We start from the raw sequence: 20,048 nt of genomic DNA, 5'->3' as shown, positions 1-20,048 counted from the left end.
ACATCACTAATCATTAGAGAAATGAAAATCAAAACTACAATGAGGTATCACCTCACAGTGGTCATAATGGCATCATCAAAAAATCTACAAACAATAAATGCTGGAGAGGTTGTGGGAAAAAGGGAACCCTCTTGCACTGTTGGTGGGAATGTAAATTGATACAGCCACTATGGAGAACAGTATGGAGGTTCCTTTAAAAACTAAAAATTGAACTACCATATGACCCAGCAATTCCTCTACTGGGCATATACCCTGAGAAAACCATAATTCAGAAAGAGTTATGTACCACAATGTTCATTGCAGCATTATTTACAATAGCCAGGACATGGAAGCAACCTAAGTGTCCATCAACAGATGAATGGATAAAGAAGATGTGGCACATATATACAATGGAATATTACTCAGCCATAAAAAGAAATAAAATTGAGTTATTTGTAGTGAGGTGGATGGACCCAGAGTCTGTTATACAGTGTAAAGTAAGTCAGAAAGAGAAAAACAAATACCATATGCTAACACCTATATATGGAATCTAAAAACAGTGGTTCTGATGAACCTAGGGTCAGGACAAGAATAAAGATGCAGACGTAGAGAATGGACTTGAGGACATGGGGAGGGGGAAGGGTAAGCTGAGTCAAAGTGAGAGAGTAGCACTGACATATATACACTACCAAACGTAAAATAGATAGCTAGTGGGAAGCAGCTGCATAGCACAGGGAGATCAGCTCAGTGCTTTGTGATCACCTAGAGGGGTGGGATAGGGAGGGTGGGAGGGAGGTGCAAGAGAGAGGAGATATGGGGATATATGTATACATATAGCTGATTAACTTTTTTATACAGAAGAAACTAACACAGCATTGTAAAGCAATTATACTTCAATAAAGATGTTAAAGACGTTAAAAATAAAGACCTTATAACAACTACCTTTAAAATACTAAAACTAAAGACATAAAGTCAAGAAAATGACATGTGGACATAGTGGAAATATCAATAAGAGATAGAAAACCTAAAACGGAATGAAAAAGAAATTCTGGAATTTAACAGTACAATAACTGAAATAAAATATACACTACAAGGATTCAAAGGAAATTTGAGCAGGCAGCAGAAAACTTGTAGAAATGTGGAAATTATTGAGCCTGAGGAACAGAAAGAAAAGTAAACAGAGCCTAAGGGACCTGTAGGATACGATTAAGTAGACTACATACTCATCTGAGAGTCTCAGAAGGAGAAGAGAGAAAAAGGGGCAGAGAGAATTTTTGAAGAAATAATGGCTGAAAAGTTACCAAATGTGACAAAAGATATGAATGAAGCTCAGCAAACTCTAAGATGAACTCAAAGAAACCCACACTGAGGCACACTATAATCAAACTTTCAAAAGCCAAAGGGAGAATCTTGAAAGCATCAAAGAGAAGCAAATCATCATATACAAGGGATCTTCAATATAATTATCAGATTTCTCATCATAATCTCTGGGGGTCAGAAGACAGTAAGCCAACAGATTTTTATTTTAGCACTTTGAATATATAAACCCAAAATCCTATATACAGCCAAATTGTCCTTCGAGAGTGATGGAGGAATTATGACAGTCTCAGATTAACAAAAGCTGAGGAAAGCTGCTAGACCTGCCCTGAAAGAAATGCTCAAGGAAGTCTTGCAAGATGAAATGAAAGCACAGTAGTCTGAAGCCATATGGAAAAATAGCTATCTTAGTAAATATGTGGACAATTATAAAAGTTAGTATTGTTGTAACCATGGTTTGTAACTTGTGCCTTTTGTTTTCTACGTGATTTAAGAGACTGATACGTTACATGGGAAAAAAAAACCAAACAAGTATTAGTTTGAAAGCTAGTATTACTGTAACTTTGGTTTATAACTCCAAACCTTGTTTTCTACATAATTTAAGAGACTGGTACATTTAAGAGAATTATTAGTTTATGTTTGGGGGCACATAATGTATAAAGATGTAATTTTGTGTCATCAATAACCAAAAGGGGTGGGGAAGGAGCTATAAAGGAGCAGAATTTTTGTATGTAATTGAAGTTAAACTGGTATAAATTCAAATTAGAGTATTAAAATTTTAGGATGTTAATTGTAATCCCCATGGAAACCGCAAAGAAAATAGCTATGAAATGTACACAAAAGGGTGTGAGAAATCAATTTAAATATTTTACTACAAAAAATTAACCAAACACAAATGCAGCACAGTGATGCAGAAAATGAGACACAAAAGTGCTATAAAGTATATAGAAAATAAATTTCACAATGACAGAAATAAATCACTTATTATCAGAAACTACTATAAATATAAATAGACTAAACCCTCCTATCAAAAGACAGAGTTTGGTAGATATAACAACTATGAACATGTATGAAACTAATAACAGACCATCATAATATATGAAGCAAAACTGACAGATTTGAAGACAGAAATAGACACTGCTATAATAATTGTTGGAGACTTCAATATCTCACTCACAATAATGGATAGAAGAACCAGACAGAAGATTAATAATAAAATAGAGGACTTAACACAATACACCAAATATAACTAGCTGACATATAGAGAAAACTCTACACTACAACAACAGAATACACATTCTTCTCAAGTGTACATGGGACACTTTCATGATAGCCCTCAATATATTTGAAACATTTAAAATATTAAAATAAATATAAATAAATATTGAGATGTAAGTCTCAATAAATTAAAAAAGATAGATATCATGCAAAGTATCTTTTCCAATCACAGTGCAATAAAGTTAGAAATCAATAACAATGAAAAGTGGAAAATTGTAGAAGTTAAATGACATACTTTTAAACAATCTATGGATCAAAGAGAGAGAAATGAAATTGAGAACAAAATATACCAAAACTTACGGGACACAGTAAAATTTGCACTAAGGGGGGCATTTATAGCTGTAAGTGCTTACATTAAAAAATAAGAAAGATTGAAAATCAACAACCTAACTTTACAACATAAGGAATTAGAACAAGAACAAACAAAACCCAAAAGTGGCAGAAGGAAGAAAATAATAGAAAAAAGTAGAGAAAATCATTGAGATCAAAAGTTGGTTTTCAAAAAGATCAACAGAATTGACAGACCTTTAGCCAGATGGACTAAAATGATAGAGAAGATTCAAATTACTAAAATTAGAAATGAAACTGCAGTTGTTGCTATCATTTCTACAGAAATAAAAAAAGATTATAAGAAAGTATTATGAACATTTGTATGCCCACAAATTGAATAACCTAGATGGAATAGACAAATTCATAGAAAAACGAAACCTGTAAGATTAAATCATGATGAAATAGGAAATCTAAATAGATGCATATGTAGTAAGAAGATTGAATCAGTAATCAAAAATCTCCCAACAAAGCCACTGGCTTCACTGGAGAATTCTACAATGTACTTAAAGAACTAATGCCAATCCTTATCAAACATTTCTAATATTGAAGAGGAGGAAACAAATCCTAACTGATTCTGTGAAGCCAGCATTACCCCAATACCAAAGCCAGAGAAAGATACTATTGATGAAAGAAGGGAGAAAGAAAGAAGGAAAGAAGAAAAGAAAAAGAAAGAAAGAAAGAGAGAGAGAGAGAAAGAGAGAAAAAGAAAGAAAGGAAGGAAGGAAGGGAGGGAGGGAGGGAGAAAGAAAGAAAAAGAAAGGAAGGAAGGAGGGAAGAAAAAGAAAGAAAAAGAAAAGAAAGAAAGAAAGGAAGGAAGAAAGAAAGAAAGAAAGAAAGAAAGAAAGACTACAAACCAGTGGTCAAATGATTGTTGGCAAGGGTGCCAAGACCATTCAATGAGGAAAGAACAGTCTTTCAACAGACAGTGCTGGGAAAATTTGATACCCACATGCAGAATAATGAAGATGGACCCTTACTTACCACCATATATAAAAATTAACTCAAAATGTAAGACTAAAACTATATAGCACTTAAAAAAATACATAGGAAAAAGCTACATGATACTAATTTGGCAATGATTTCTTGGATATGACACCAAAGGTACAGGTGACAAAAGAAAAAATAACAAAATGGACTTTATGAATATTAAACATAATTTATCCACAGAATAAAAGGCAATCTCCAGAATGGGATAAAATGTTTGCAGATAATATAAGGGATTAATATCCAGAATATATAAAGAACACTTAAAACTCAACAACAAAATACAAACAACTCAATTCAAAAATGTCTATTCTGTGTCTATTTCTCAAATGTTATAGTGAATATACCAAATGTTGGAAATAAATAATATCTTTTTTCAGAACCAATTGGGAGAGAAATACAATAAAAATCAACATATATTCTTTTTTCCTATTAAGTTGTTGGAGAACATGAACAGTGAGACTCATGTGGGTTAGCTGGCTCTTCTTGAAACGCTCATCAATTTAAAAATAGCCACAGGAAATTTTGGCTCCATAGAGCAAATGCACATAGCCAGAGTGGCTGCTCACACTAATCGGAGGTGGAAAGAGAAGTCAGAGACCAAATCCATAATGCTCATATCTTTTACACACGTTAGCTCTACCTAAGTGAAAAATATGTAATGATGCTTGTCATTCCACAACTAAGAAAGTCACTCCTTCACGAGGAGGAGTAAAAGTGGAGCAAGAGGTCCTGAGTGTTGTTCTGGTGGGGAGCCTTTGCATGTATGACAAGCCTTTCTACCTTAAAAGCTGTAGAACACCAATGCTTATTGCAAAGCTGAAATAAAGTTGCAAATGATCGATTTTTCTTGAAGGAAAGCATGCTAGAGGAGGTTGCATAAATTTCAGAATTCTAAAGTACTATTAGAAGTCCATCAGGTGACCCATGCAGAAGAGTCCTTCACAGAAAGAAACTGACATGGGCAAAGCATGAAAGCATAAAATAGCAGTGTGTGCATGGGGCACTGTAAGTAATTTGGCATGACTGTTGAACTAAAAACACAGTTGGCGGAAAGATTTGGCAGAAATGCGCTAAAACAAGCAGGAAGAGGACAGTTCAGTTAAGGCCTTACATGCCAGCTAAAGAGTTTGAGCATTATTGCAAAGGCCATAGGGGAAAATTGCAGTTTTTAAGCTGGCTTGAAAATCAGATTTCAATATTAGATCATTTTAATTCCTTTATGAATGAGGGATAGAAGGTTTGGGGGACTGAGAGTGTAGTAATGAAAATTAGAAGACTACTCCCAGGCCCAAAGGAGAAATGATGAGAGTCTAGACAAGTCAGTGTTGATAAGGAGTTAAATTTTAAGAGCTGTTTAGGAGGTGACATAAGACTTGATCAGAGGAAGGAGTCTTGGCTTACTTCTAGATTTCATTATTTATGATTGATTGAATGTCAATGCCTATGGGCATAATAAGGAGAAATGGAAAAATGTGGGGAAAATACAATGAGTTTGTGAATAAAGCTATTGACTTTCAAATGCTTAAGTAAATGCAAGAAAAGCTATTCAGTATGATCATTTTGGATCTTGGAAGATGGGACCCAGGTGGCAATATAGATTATTAGCATATGGGGTTATTAGCATATGGGGTTTATGAAAGGTAATTTGGAGAAAACAGAATGAAAAGAGAACATAACCAAGAAAATGTTATCATTTAAGAATGTGGTTAGCAACAAATAACATAATAGGATACCCAATAAATCTTAACCTTTAAAAAGGCTTCCAAAATATGCAAACAGCTCATACAATTCAACAACAACAACAAAAACCCAAACAACCCAATTGAAAAAGGGGAAAAGACCTAAATAGACATTTCTCCAAAGAAGACATACAGATGGCCAATAGGCACATGAAAATATGTTCATCATCACTAATTATTAGAGAAATGCAAACCAAAACTACAATTAGGTACCACCTCACACTGGTCAGCATGGCCATCATTAAAAAGTATCCAAATAATAAATGCTGGCGAGGGTGTGGAGAAAAGGAAACTCTCTTACACTGTTGGTGGGAATGTAAATTGGTGCAACCACTATGGAAAACAGTATGGAGGTTCCTCAAAAAACTAAAAATAGAGTTGCTATATGATCCAGCAATCCCACTCCTGGGCATACATCCGTTCCTCTGTTGATGGACATTTAGGTTGCTTCCATGTGCTGGCTATTGTAAATAGTACTGCAGTGAACATTGGGGTGCATGTATCTTTTTGAATTATGGTTTTCTTCAGATATATGCCCAGGAGTGGGATTACAGGATCATATGATAGCTCTATTTTTAGATTTTTAAGGAACCTCCATACTGTTCTCCATAATGGTTGTACCAATTTACATTCCCACCAACAATGTAGGAGGGTTCCCTTTTCTCCATACCCTCTCCAACATTTACTATTCATAGAGTTTTTGATGATGGCCATTCTGATCCGGGCACACACCCAGACAAAACTGTAATTTGAAAAGATACATGCACCCCTATGTTCACAGCAGCACTATTTACAGTAGCCAAGGCATGGAAGCAACCTAAATGTCCATTGGCAGATGAATGTATAAAGAAGATGTGGTATATATGTACAATGGAATATTACTCAGCCATTAAAAATAATGAAATAATGCCATTTGCAGCAACATAGATGGACCTAGAGATCATCATACTAAGCGAAATAAGTCAGAAAGAGAAAGACAAATACCATATGATATCACTTATAAGTGGAATCTAAAATACGACACAAATGAACATATCTACGAAACAAAAACAGACTCACAGAAATAGAGAACAGACTTGTGGTTGCCAAAGGTGGGGGTGGGGGAGGGATGGATTGGGAGTTTGGGATTAGCAGATGCAAAATATTATATATAGGATGGATAAACAACAAGGTTCTACTGTATAGCGCAGGGAACTATATTCAATATCCTATGATAAACCATAAGGGAAAAGAATATGAAAAAGAATATATATATATGTATAACCGAGTCATTTTGCTGTACAGCAAAAATTAACACAACATTGTAAATCAACTATACTTCAATAAAATTAAAAAATAAAATAAAAAGGCTTATTCCTCTCACATAACTAGAAATCCAGAGACAACCACTCCAGGGGTTTTGCAATTGTTTAACACCACCTTCAAGAACCTGGCTTGTTTCTGTGTTTCTACTCTGAATCTACCAGTGTGTTGGCTTTCATGTTCACACTTGCTTCTTGATGGTTGTAAGATGGCACTGCCTCTCTGTCTCATATCCACATTCTACACAGAACAAAAGAGAAAGAGGCACTTTCAATATAAGAAGAGGAAAATATGTTTTTCAAAAAGTCTAAGATACACTTCATTAACCAAAATCGTCATATGACTATACCTGAAAGAAAGGAAAGCACTGTATTTTGATCTCAGCACATTGCTACTCAAAGCCACTTCCATTATTAAGGAAAAGAGTAGGCAGTGCTAATGGTAGGCAATTCAGAGTCTCCAAAAAAAGTTAAAGAAATTTGTTCCAACAATTACCAGAAGAGGCAGCCCTTGTGAAGTATATTGAAAAAGAGTAGCCCAAAAGACCATGAGAATCTTAGAATTATGACATATAATTCAAACAAATAGGAAGTGAGCAGCAGTATATATGTGTGTGGAGTTCATGTACAAGAGAACTGATGAAAACGTATGTTGAAAATGCTCTGAAAAGAGTAACTTGTTGTCTTGATTGCTCTATTTAATTTGCACATGAACTGTCCTTCACTTTGAAAAACTGCTCTTTTATCTCTATCTTTTGAAATCCTGCATATTTTCCAGGTTCTGCTCTACTTGTTTCTCTGTCTTCTATGATGATCTTTACTTCTCTAATGTCTTAGTGAACTAAATATATTTAATCATGTGGGTCCCTATAATCGCTTCTTTTGAAACACTTTGATAATTTATTTGTATCATCTGACCTTGAACATAATAGCATATTGGAGATTGTGGGGCCTCTCGGAACTAAAACACGTGTTCGTCCTGATGCTGAGCAGGTAACTGAGACCAAGGCAGACATTACGTTTATCTGAAAAGTGCCACCTCCACCAAGGAAGCTTGCTTTCAGTGCTTGATGTGGGTTATAAATATTCCCCCTTTTCTGATCCCAATTCTAGACAACTCTACACTGCCAACTCAGCTCCAGAGCTCTTCTTACAATCACAGACTGACTTCTCCCTTGACCTAATGCTGCTTTCTTCACTTGACTCCCAGGAGTTTACCTTGAGAGTACTCTCCAATAAACTTCCTAACCATTAGTCTTCATCTCAGATTCTGCATCCAGGGGAACTCATAAGTATTTCATTGACTTTAAAAATATATACTGGTCTCTGATTGATTCCTTTCTTTCTTCTTTCATCCAATACATATATGTGTGAAGCACTATTGTCTGTCAGGCAAAATTCTTTTGCAATAAGGAAAGAATAAAACAAATGACATCTCTACCTTGTGATGCTTATGTTTTAGTAGAGGAATACAGATAATAAGTAAATAAAATGTAGTTGTACTGTCTGTCTAGATTGTCAGATAATGAGAAGTCCTGTGGGTGCCACTGCCATGAATTGAGATACCTATTAGGCATCCAACTATAAAAGTTGTATAGGCAGTTGGATAAAGAAATCTGGAGTTCAGGGTGAGATCTTTATTGAAGATGTGTATTTGGGAGTCAGCAGCACACAGATGGTATTTAAAATCAAAAGAGTAAATATTAGTAGAGATCCGATTGAGTCTTGGGCCATCACCGTCTACAGAGAATAGGGAGATGAAGAATCAGCAAAAGAGCCTCAGAAGGAGTGACTAGTAAAATAGAAAGAGAACCAAGAGAGTATTGATCCAGAAGGCAATTTAGACTGATAGGTGAGTGGAATACAAAACAGTGTAATGGAAAAAGAGTGAGGAGGTAAAATGGATTAAAAATAATCACAAAATTCTTATTCTCTGGCAGTAAGCAGTTAGAGAAAGGAGAGAGTAAGTGGAACTGGAAAGTCGTGAGAAATACTGGGAGAAATAAATTGATGCCGCTTAAATTTGGATTGAATTTTGGATAAGAGGGTGAGAAATAAGAGTTATGCCTTAATTGTTTTTATCTGTCCTCACGCTCTGCACACTGTTTTGGTCATCCTGGGTAAGTGATGAATACTTGTTGAATCTCTCTCTTCAAACAGCTCCACCTCTAATTTTCCCATTTTGGTTAATGATTTCTTTGTCACTAACCCACATTAACCAAAATGGGAGAATTGGAGGTAGAGCTGCTTGAAGAGAGAGATTCAACAAGTATTCATCACGTACCCAGGATGACCAAAACAGTGTGTTAAGCACAAGAACACATAAAGACAATTAAGACCTAACTTTTCTTCCCATGAAGATCATATCAAGTCAAGGGTATGTATGTATTATGTAAAAAATCTTCAGTGAAAGAATAAAACAGATGGCTTAACAGAGACAAATTCAAAGACTGTGTTGAACATGAACAATTTGTATACCATTTTATCATGTCCTAAGGATACCAAGATGAATAAGTTACACAGTCAACTACTATCAATAGAATTTCAATCCACTTAAAAAAGGGATAACGTGTATTTATGTTGATGGCCACCTTATGTGTAGCAACAGCCATTTGCTTTACAATGTACACATTTAGTCTCTGTTCTTGCAATGTGAAATATAGGATTTCTATCTCCATTTAATGGACAAAGAAACAGGGCTAGAATTAACTATCCAAGATGTTGAGTAATGGTATGAAGATTTGGAGCCAGAGATATCGGAGCTCAACCCACATTCTTTCACTATGCCATATCCCTTTTAGTCACAATGTGAATCTGTGTATTTTCCAGAGGAAGAGATGGTATTCAGTTGGATGTGTCAGGAAGGAGTCAGGAATTAAGAAAATATTTGTGAGTTACCACAGCCATATTTACGCTTGCCTTTGTATTATTCTATTTAAAATATTTAAACAATCCATATACTAAATTTTAAAGAAACTTTGGAGATTGCCTACTTGTGGCTACTTAAAATTTTCTATCAAGACATTGGGACATCAAAGGATTGTGAGAAGGTAAACCCAGGACCCACCACAAGTATCAAACTTTTTTCAAGTCAATCTTTGGTCTTAAAACTGTATATACTCTTTCATTTTACTCCATAATATGACTATTTCTATAAGTACAGAATTTTGATTTCAAAACATAAACATATATCCAGCATTATGCTTCACCTTGGTCTCTCATATGCCTTGCTAGCTCCCTCTTAATCCAAGAGTTAGATTTTCCATAATTGGAAGAAAACTCAGTTGGGTTACCAGTCAGAGAGCCTTGCAAAGTTCAAGGTACTAGAATTCGATTCCAGTTCAAATGCGCTTATCTGTGAGTGACCAAGAGTCCATTGTTATCATCTGAGTTTAGGCTGTATTAATAATTAAAATTATTTTAACTGGAAAGTGAACAAAGTTTCCTCAGAAAATTATCCATGCAATTTAGATAATATGAATTATAAAAACTGAGTTGAAGTGTGAATGAAACGTTTATCTGTGATATTTTGATCTCTTTCTGTGTGGGGCAGGAAACATCACATACTTGTATTTTATCCTCTCTTAACACTCCTTTAAAAAAAACTCTCATCCTAAATGGAAAAAAAAAAAGTTCTCAGCCAAAAGGAGTTTATTTTGTTTCTGTCTGAGTTTTGAGGGAGATGTCTAGTGGTGTTTATTGTTTCTAAAATTTTTGGCAGGACAAAGAAAAACATTTTTGCTTATAAAAACCATAGGGGAAATTTAAATTAAGAAAAAGAGAATGAGAGCAAGTTTAGGCCATTCCTTTGAAGCTGGCTAGGCAATTCAAAGTCACAGGGTAGGGCATCAAAGAACCACTGCCTAGAAAGGCCTCTCTCCACCAAATCAAGATTAAATATATTTGGAATAAACTGTATATCCAATACAATAAGCTTAAAATATTTTATTTCATGTTGGCTGGGGTTGGAGTTATTGTCCTTTTCATTACTTCAACGTCATTTCTCTTTGTGTCTTTTTCCTCCCTGGTTGCCCTAGTTGATCTTTTCCAAGTCTCTTGTACATAAATATATCCTTCTCCAAGTATCTTCCTTCTCACCTCTACTACCTCTGCCTTCTGATATTTTTTTGCCACTGATTTAACTCAAAAAATGATATGTACACATTGTCATATACACAACACCCCACACCTTTGTGTTGGTAAATTTGACAAAGAATTCCAACCAAAAAAAAGCAGGCAGAAAAACAACATATTTTTTAGCTTTAAAAGATAATGTGTTCAAGAAAACTTAATCTGTAAATCTGTGTTCTGTAAACCTAATCCACTGGCATTTTATATTAAATGTGTCAAATTGCACAATGAAAATGATAACAGATAAAGAACTTCTTTTGACCTTCTCTTCAGGTTCTAAGGCCCTTCATAGAGGGATTTGTCATAAAGAGGTCAGAGAAAAGTTCTTAGAGGAAGTGATATGTAAACTCAAAGTTGTAGGATGAGTAGAAAATATCTAGTTAAGAGTGGAAAAAGCAGTGTTCAAACCAAAAGGAGCAATATATGCAAATAGTGAGTATGAAGGATGGGAAGAAAGACAGTTGGGCTGAGAGGAAGTAGAGGAAGACTGGTACAAGATGAAGCTAGAGCAGGAGGTAGAGGTCGCATGACACAGGGTACTGATGGCCATGGTAAGAATTCTACCCTTTATCCTGAAAGCAGTATGTATCATTAAAGGGTAGCAAGCAGAGGGGGGAACACGATCAGAAACATATTTGGACAGATCACTCTGCAATACAGTATGGAGAATGGATTAAAGGAAAGTTTAGAGAAGTTTGGGGAAATCAGTTTGTGGGCTATTGAGAATCCCAAGATTGCAATAAGTACAGAAGGGAATGTTGTGTTGGCCATGCACATGAAAAAAAAAAAAAAAATCTGAGATATATTTAGGAAATGTGACTGACAGGACTTAGTGATGCTTTAGATTTGGAAGGTGAGGAAGAATGCTGTGTCCAAGATGACAGCTGTTATTTGCTTGTAAAAATAAAAGGATTGCAGTGCCATTCATGGAGATCAGGAAAGCTGAGAAAGGAATAGAACTGAGGGAGAATATTATGAGTTTATTATTTTTCATATCCTATATCTGAGGTGATTTCGAGATTGCCAAAAAGGGATATCAGAGAAGGGGCCTGGGTAAGTGCATCTGTTCTCTCTGTATAGCTAATAATAATTGAAGTCATAAAGTTGAATGAAAACATAAGAGGTGAAAACAGGAGAGATTCTACCATTAAGCTTAAGGAACTTCGATATTTAATGGCCTATAGTGATGAGCCTTACAACAAATACAGTGAGGTAGGAAGAAAATCAAAGGGTACTGTTGCAAGAAATTCAAAAGATGAGAATTTCACAATGCAAGAAAGTAGAAGATAGAGCTGAATGTTATTGAAAGCAGACTAAGAAGGGTATTAAAAATATTCTTTGGATTTAGAGACAATGTGATTACTGATCTTCCCAGTAACTGTTTTGGTAGAGATGAGGTGCCTGATGCCAGATCAGTTTGAGGAGTAAGATAATAAATGAATGCAGCAATCATACACACCTCGTTTGAGAACACTGTATTAGGATTTTCTTGCTCTACATTTTGGTGAAATGACACCAAAACTCATACCCATGTTAGAAACATGAGTGTTAATCAAGATTCATATTTCTAATTTACTATTCTACTCTCAGTTTGCTTTGAAATCTGCAAAGTTTTGTCCTTAAAGACTTTCATGGCAAGCAGCATCTTAGACTAGAAGGAATGTTAGCCATGGATTTGAATCCCAAATCTATCAATGACTAGCTGTAAACCCTGAGTAAGCTACTTAACCTCTCTAAGCCCTTATGACCTCATCATAAAACATAACTAATAAAATCTCTCTCATAGAACTTCTTACAAATTAGAGAGATTACTGTAAAGTGCTTATTAAAATGATAGTCATTTTAAATACTAAAATTAGACATCTTTTACCCTTGTCTCCTTTTCCTTCCCCTATCAATACTTACGTTCGGGTTTTCATCAACTTTTGCCTGGTTTACTTCACTTTTCTCCTAACTAGCCTCTCTTCAATTCTCTTCCAGACTGTTGCCAGGATGAACTTTCTAAAAGGCAAGCATGATCATATTGCTGCCTGGCTCAAAGCCCTTCAATAGTTGCCCCTAACTTCCAGAATAAAGTTCAAATTTATCAGATTATCATCCAGGGTCCATCATGTCGTGATGCTTGCCCTAAAATCCTAGCTCTGTTTCCTGCCATTTGCCCATGTGAACACTTCAAATCAACCCCACAGAACTTCTTGCCATTCTCAAACAAATAGACTGTATTCCTCACATTATCACACAGGTAGTTCCCACTGTTCAGAGAGCTCTTCTTCCTATTCCTTCTTCAAAACTAAACTGAATCTCCACTGTAAAGATTTTCTTGAATCTGATTGGTATGGATTTTCTCTATGCTCCAATAGCATCCTGTGCATTTTCCTCTCTTGTATATGGGTTAAAGCACAGACATTGGGTAGATTGCCTGGGTTCACATATTGGCTCTGATATTAGTTGTGTGCCTGTAAGCTAATTATTTTACTCTCTCTGTGACCCACTTTTCTCATCTGTAAAATTAGGGACATATTAAAAAGGTCACCTTTTTGGATTGTAATAAGGAATAAATACATGTAAAGCATTTAACACTCAACTGTTAGATGTTAATATGGAGGTAGCATGACAGCTGTTAGCTGTTAACACAGAGGTCTTGATAGCCTACTATACGATGAGCTCCTTGGATCAAAGGCCTTCTATTGTTTGCTTTTATAATACCAATATGTCACAGTTGCTCTAATGTCTATTGCTGCTCAAGTAATACTGAATAATGAAATAAGTAGATGTAATAAAGAATAAATTTCAGTACATTTCATCTGAAATCTGAAAGCACCTATATGAAACAAGGACTAATATGGACACTGAGAAAAATCTCTTCCTTTGTATTAATAAATTAAGGAAAAGTGCCTTTCTAACATGGCTGTATGCTTACATCCCATTATTTACTGTTTGCAGAAGAAATGAACTATTGTAAATACCAGAAATAAACATTCCTTGAAGAGAGATAAATTACGCTTTATGGGAATTTGAATATGTCTTAATTGTAAATTTACTGTTATTAACAGAATAAATAATCATTCTTAAAGCATCATTATTCATATAAATTAGATATATTTTCAATAAAAAAATCTAGTTTCCATTTTTAAAAGATATTCTATTATTATATATATATAGTTTGTTAATATGTATTATATATTGTATTATTATTATTAAATTTTCTTGTGTGTTCACATGAAATATTCAGGTGTTAATTAAGCATATTATGAATGGACCAAAATGTGGTATACATTGTGGTCACTAAAAATATCAGTGTACTTTCTTATATAAGAATAAATGGAATAAAAAATGGTTTGGTTTCCTAATTTATTTTATATAATCGGAACTGAGCCCAGCAGTTCAGAGCATATTCTCTAATTTCTAGTGAATCAATTTCAACAATCTGTCATTCTTCACAGTAAGGTCAAGTCTCAGGAATCAGAATTATTTGTTTTACAAATTACAAGAATAATTTATGAGTGACCATCTTAGAAGATTTTGCTCTCACCCAACAACACAAACTGATAAGTGACCATGAGCTAACTTACCTGTGTGAAGCATAGTAAATACTTCTCAGTTCCTATTTTATAACTGTCTTTTGTCATATACTAGAAAATTTTGCAAAGGAAAAATGCAGTTCCAAAGTTTTTAATTTAAGAAAACAGAATCATGATCCACAAAGCCAAAATAGCAACACAAACTTTTTTTTTAATGGTCACTTATCAGTATAGAATCTAAGGCCGTACATAACCTTTTGAAGATTCTTTTTCTCCAAATAACTTTTCTATTCTAAACCTACCTATGACCTGGTTGACATGGACCCTTGCTTCAAAATCATAATCCACTGAGAAGAGTTTTGACCTCTTTACCTTGCTCATGGCCAAGTCCTGGTGTTTTCCATATTCTTCCCTTGAGTTCTTGAAACTTCTAGTCAATTTGATATTTTATCACTTGCTTCATGTACTATTGGTTGCTCTATACTCAACTTTCACATCTGACATTAAACATTACTCCCCCTTGTAATGACCAAAATTCCCAAATCTGATTTACCTTGCTCCTTGGAACTGTGCCTGCTGTGGTCACTTATCCAGCAAGAAGCCTAGCAGAACTCCATCCCTGGGAATAAAGATAAGATAATTTTTAAAGACAGGGAATAGAGAGTTTTGAGTATGCATACATTTCTAGACATAAAGTATATTAAATTACTTTTCTCCAAGTTTGAAACATACTGATTTAAGCATTAATACTGAAAGGCAAGTTTAGATTTTAATATTCACCTTAAGTAGTAAAATGCATGTTTTAAAAAATAACTTTGCAGGAGTTTGAAAAATTGAGAATTATTCTAATAGATATGATCTAAGACTACATAAATATGAAAAAAGGTATTCCACATATTTATCCATTAAATGCAGAACTTGAGCAAAGTAAATATTAAGACTGAAAAATTAGATCAAAAAAGTTTTAAAAAAAGCATTCAAATCAACGTTTCAGCTATGTTGAGCTGAGCAAGCTAGACCTAGCCTTTTATGGGTACTTGTTTTCAAATGATATTCCATAATTATCACCAAATGTTTTATATTCCTGAATAGGAAAAAATAAATAATCACACAAGTCACTTTAAAATATGTGTTCTTTACTAACCAGAAACAGAAGCTGTTTAAAGTAGAAGTATGGATATCAACAATATAAATAATTCTGCTCTAAAATATAAAATTACCCATATTTTATCATAATAGGTATAATGTGAGAAAATTTATCCTGACTCCATTTTTCACAATATCAATCTCTAAAATGATTTTATTAGTAATAAAAACATTAACTACACAATTCTATCTTGTATTTTTCTCCCAAGAAAATGCTACAGTATCTTATTTTAATATTTTGAAATTTCTCAAGCATCTGTTGAATTTGGAAAATATGGTCTAAATATGCCAGGGACACATATAACTGTCTATAGTCAAAAAATGATAAGAACTCAAAGTTCTTATCAAAGGAGTGTGATATTTCAGCCATTCTTTCAATTAATACTAATGGATTTTGTTTGAGCTATAATCATAATTATTAATATTAAGCATGATCATTGTTTCTTACTCAAAATCACCTTATGATTTTGACAGAATCATCAAAACCTTTTGGTTGTTTTCCTGAATTAGGTAGATTTTGACATCAGTAGTATCAAGACCATAGCAACCAAAATGGATTGATTACCTGATCATTTTTACAGGCAGAGCCAGATTCCATTTCAGAAACAATGTGTTCTTTAAATTTGGGTACTGGAATATATTTAAGGGACCTTGGGTATATTTTCATTTATTGCACTTTCTGTGTCAACTTCTTTCATAGTAGATAGCGAATACAGTCAAAAGTTCACAAAATCAGATACGTAAAATACAACTTTGTTTATAACTGCAGTTACTGTTATTGAGATCCCAATTCCATGGATGTCAAAAATGTTTAATTCTACCAATTCATGGTAATTAAATTATCTCTGTTTTAAAAATGAGTCTCGGGCTTCCCTGGTGGCGCAGTGGTTGGGAATCTGCTTGCCAATGCAGGGGACGCGGGTTCGAGCCCTGGTCTGGGAAGATCCCGCATGCCGCGGAGCAACTAGGCCCGTGAGCCACAATTATTGAGCCTGCGCGTCTGGAGCCTGTGCTCCACAACAAGAGAGGCCGCGATGGTGAGAGGCCCGTGCACGGCGATGAGGAGTGGCCCCCGCTTGCCATGACTAGAGAAAGCCCTCGCACAGAAACGAAGACCCAACACAGCCATAAATAAATAAATAAATAAATTCATTTAAAAAATAAAAATAAAAATGAGTCTCTCGGAATTCTACCACCCACACACACCACCACCATCACCAAGCACACACAAACATACAGAGGTGTGGTTCGCCTTAATTTCTCACTGAGTCATCGAAATCCTAGGGTGGAGCTATATATCATCCCAGCATTAGAATCGAGGCATCTGGTCCTCATGCCAGTTTCTGGCTTCTCTGGTCTACACGGAAATGTAGTTTACATTCATCTGGCCCTCACTACTCTATTACCTTCACTGATCCAGTTCATATCTCCATAACACTGTTTTAATTGTTAGAACCATATAATGCACATCCTCTTTGCCCCAAACATAAGTCTTATTCTGGTACCTTGATCCTCCCAACAATTCTGAACCTTTGGTGGGGATTGGTTGCTCAGGAACATTGGTTATCGTCCCACACTACTCTGGGAGTTCATGACTTTCTATAGTTGAACTCATACTGATGTGACTAATAATCTCCTTCAATCACTGCTACACTAATCCTGGGTGCCATTTGGATAGTGGGTTTTCCCATAAAACTTGCTGATTTCTTTATTATACTGCGGGAAGCCAAGTAATTAGTCTTTTCTGGGGGTTTACATCATCTCCTCCACTCTCTGGGGCTTGGTCCAAAACTCAGGGGATGGGCATTTCCCAGAGAACCATTGTTTCTAAGGTCTAGTCACATTCCTTTGTGATCTCTCTTGCCATAAGCTAATCAGTCTAAACCTCCCTTTCCTACCCTAAGATATCAATTCTTGGCTCAAATTCCATCAGGCACTGGCTCTTCATACTTAAATGGAAGCTTCTGGCAGTGAAAGAAAAATACACATTTCTACCTCAAGCACAAATTTCTTGCAATTAAAATCCAGTCTTTTCAAAACATTGTCTCCACCATAGGTTTTCAGACATTGAGAGATGAAGAATTTGACTCCTTTTTTTTTCCCCCTTTTGTTTTATTCTTATCATCTCTGCCCTGAAGATACAGTTTATAGAAACACTTCCTGCTGCCTCAGAGGCTGAGCCCATGAGAAAGGAATGGAAAAACTTGGTTTCAATATCAAAACTCTGCCCAGTGCACTTGCCACTGTCTAAGTAATTTAGACTAGACTCAAAAGCGTGGGTATTTAACGGCCCACTCACATGTGCTTTTTGCCTCTGTAGTTGTTCACAGGGTTCCCTCAAGTTCTTCCCTCCAGGTTTGTATATTCAAATCCAAGCTATTCTAAGCTCAAGTCAAATGCTGCCTCTTCCAAGAAGCATCTCTAGTCAATAGAAAGAGTCAAGATGGTCTCTTCTTCACTAGAAATTATTATGGTGTCATATCTGTACCACTGTTATGAAGTAGAAAACTTCTCACTTATATTGGAATACTCTTGTTATGTTTTTTTCTTATATATTTCTTTAGTAATATTTTAAGTTCCCGAAATGTAGTAATTGTGTCTGAGTCCTGTATTTATCACTAGCCATGATTGTATCTGAATGAGATATTATATCAGTTTACTTCATAAATTGATCAAACCATTTAGTTTTCTCCAGGGCCTATTAAAATATACAGTATGTATTCTAATATTAAAATACATAATTATATGTTAGTTTCCTAGGGCTGCTGTAACAAAGTATCATAAACTACATGGCTTAAAAGAACAGAAATTTGTTCTCTCAATAGTTCTGGAGACAAAGAAGGCCAAAATCAAGGTGTCAACAAGGCCATGCTTCCTCTGACACCTGTAAGGGTGAAATCCTTCCTTGCCTCCTAGTTTCTGGTGGTGGCCGTTAATCCATAGTGTTTCTGGGCTTCCAACTGCATTACTTCAATCTCTGCCTCTGTTGTCACATGGCTTTCTCCTTGTCTGTTTCTGTCTTCACATGGCTATCCTCCTTTTTGTGTGTGTCTTTGTCCAAATTTCCCTCTTAAGGACACCAGTCATCTGAATTAGGGCCCACCCTAATGACCTTATCTTAATTTGATTATATCTGCAAAGACCCTATTTTAAATAAGTCCACATTCCATAGAAACCATGGATTTGGACTTCAACATATCTTTATGGGGAGATACAATTCAACCCATAACAACAGCTGGTGATATTTGACACATAGTAAATATTTAAAATATATTTGAAGAATAAAAAAAAGTTGGTTTAAAAATGAGGCGTTTTCATAATTTAACAGTACCTACTTTATATATGCCAGCTTATCAGCAACATATAGCAGCATGATCCTTGCATTAATCAAATGGTCCATTTGAATTTAAACAAGTCTCCCACTATATTACTGCCTAGTAGTACACTTTCTCCCTGAAAACGTCCTTCATTTTTATTTTAAAGCTTCTGATCTGAAACTGACTGCTATTGTGAATTTCCTGTTAAAGGTCCAAATCAAATCCATTTAATCAGTAATGGAATTGGGCCCATTAATCTATTTCATTACACATCACAGAGAAAAATCAAACTGAAAAGAAATAAAAAATGATGCTGTACAATATATTCACTTGCCTCTCTTAACCCAAGCCCTTGGTTCAGCTGTTCAATTTCATTGCAAATGACTGAAGATAATGGATATTTATCAGCCTTATATTTTGTCTAGATAGTTGTTGAAGCATCTCTATGAGATACACCACTGTACTGACATAAAAATATTAAAAACCTAGCTGTGAAAACTGAATAGCACTGCACCACATAAATGGTATTTGTGTTTACTGATAAGATATAAAAATTCAAGGGTGAGTAATTAATATTGTAGATGAAATGATATCTGAGTGGTGATCTCAATTAAAATTGCTTAAAACAAAAGAGTGAATGATTAAATATTATCACATTCCTACTGCAAAGTACTAAATTCGCACAATATTAAGTTCTTTCCAGTTGTATCACTTATATTTGGCATTATTTTAAAATACCATTCAAAATAATTTAGGTGCTGGGAAAACTGAACAGCTACATGTGAAAGAATGAAATTAGAACACTCCCTAACACCATACACAAAAATAAACTCAAAATGGATTAAAGACCTAAATGTAAGGCCAGACAATATAAAGCTCTTGGAGGAAAACATAGGCAGAACACTCTTTGACATAAATCGCAGTAAGATCTTTTTTGACCCACTGCCTAGAGTAATGAAAATAAAAACAAAAATAAACAAATGGGACCTAATGAAACTTAAA

At 35.0% G+C, this 20,048-nt stretch overlaps 1 protein-coding gene across 3 annotated transcripts in view; it reads right to left on the bottom strand.

Moving 5' to 3' along the window:
- The window catches only part of TMTC2 (transmembrane O-mannosyltransferase targeting cadherins 2), an 889,490-nt gene that overhangs the window by 39,517 nt on the left and 829,925 nt on the right, over positions 1-20,048 (bottom strand). For all 3 annotated transcript variants that reach the window (XM_036865958.1, XM_036865961.1, XM_036865962.1), the window contains one exon: positions 15,137-15,202. In XM_036865958.1, coding sequence (XP_036721853.1) covers positions 15,170-15,202 — 33 coding nt within the window. In that variant the 3' untranslated portion in view covers positions 15,137-15,169. The remainder of the gene's footprint in view (positions 1-15,136; positions 15,203-20,048) is intronic.

The sequence above is a fragment of the Balaenoptera musculus genome, chromosome 10 (assembly GCF_009873245.2).
Source record: "Balaenoptera musculus isolate JJ_BM4_2016_0621 chromosome 10, mBalMus1.pri.v3, whole genome shotgun sequence".
Taxonomy (NCBI): domain Eukaryota; kingdom Metazoa; phylum Chordata; class Mammalia; order Artiodactyla; family Balaenopteridae; genus Balaenoptera; species Balaenoptera musculus.
The sequence above is the reverse complement of the archived record's forward strand: the minus strand, read 5'-3'. Positions and strand labels throughout refer to the sequence as shown.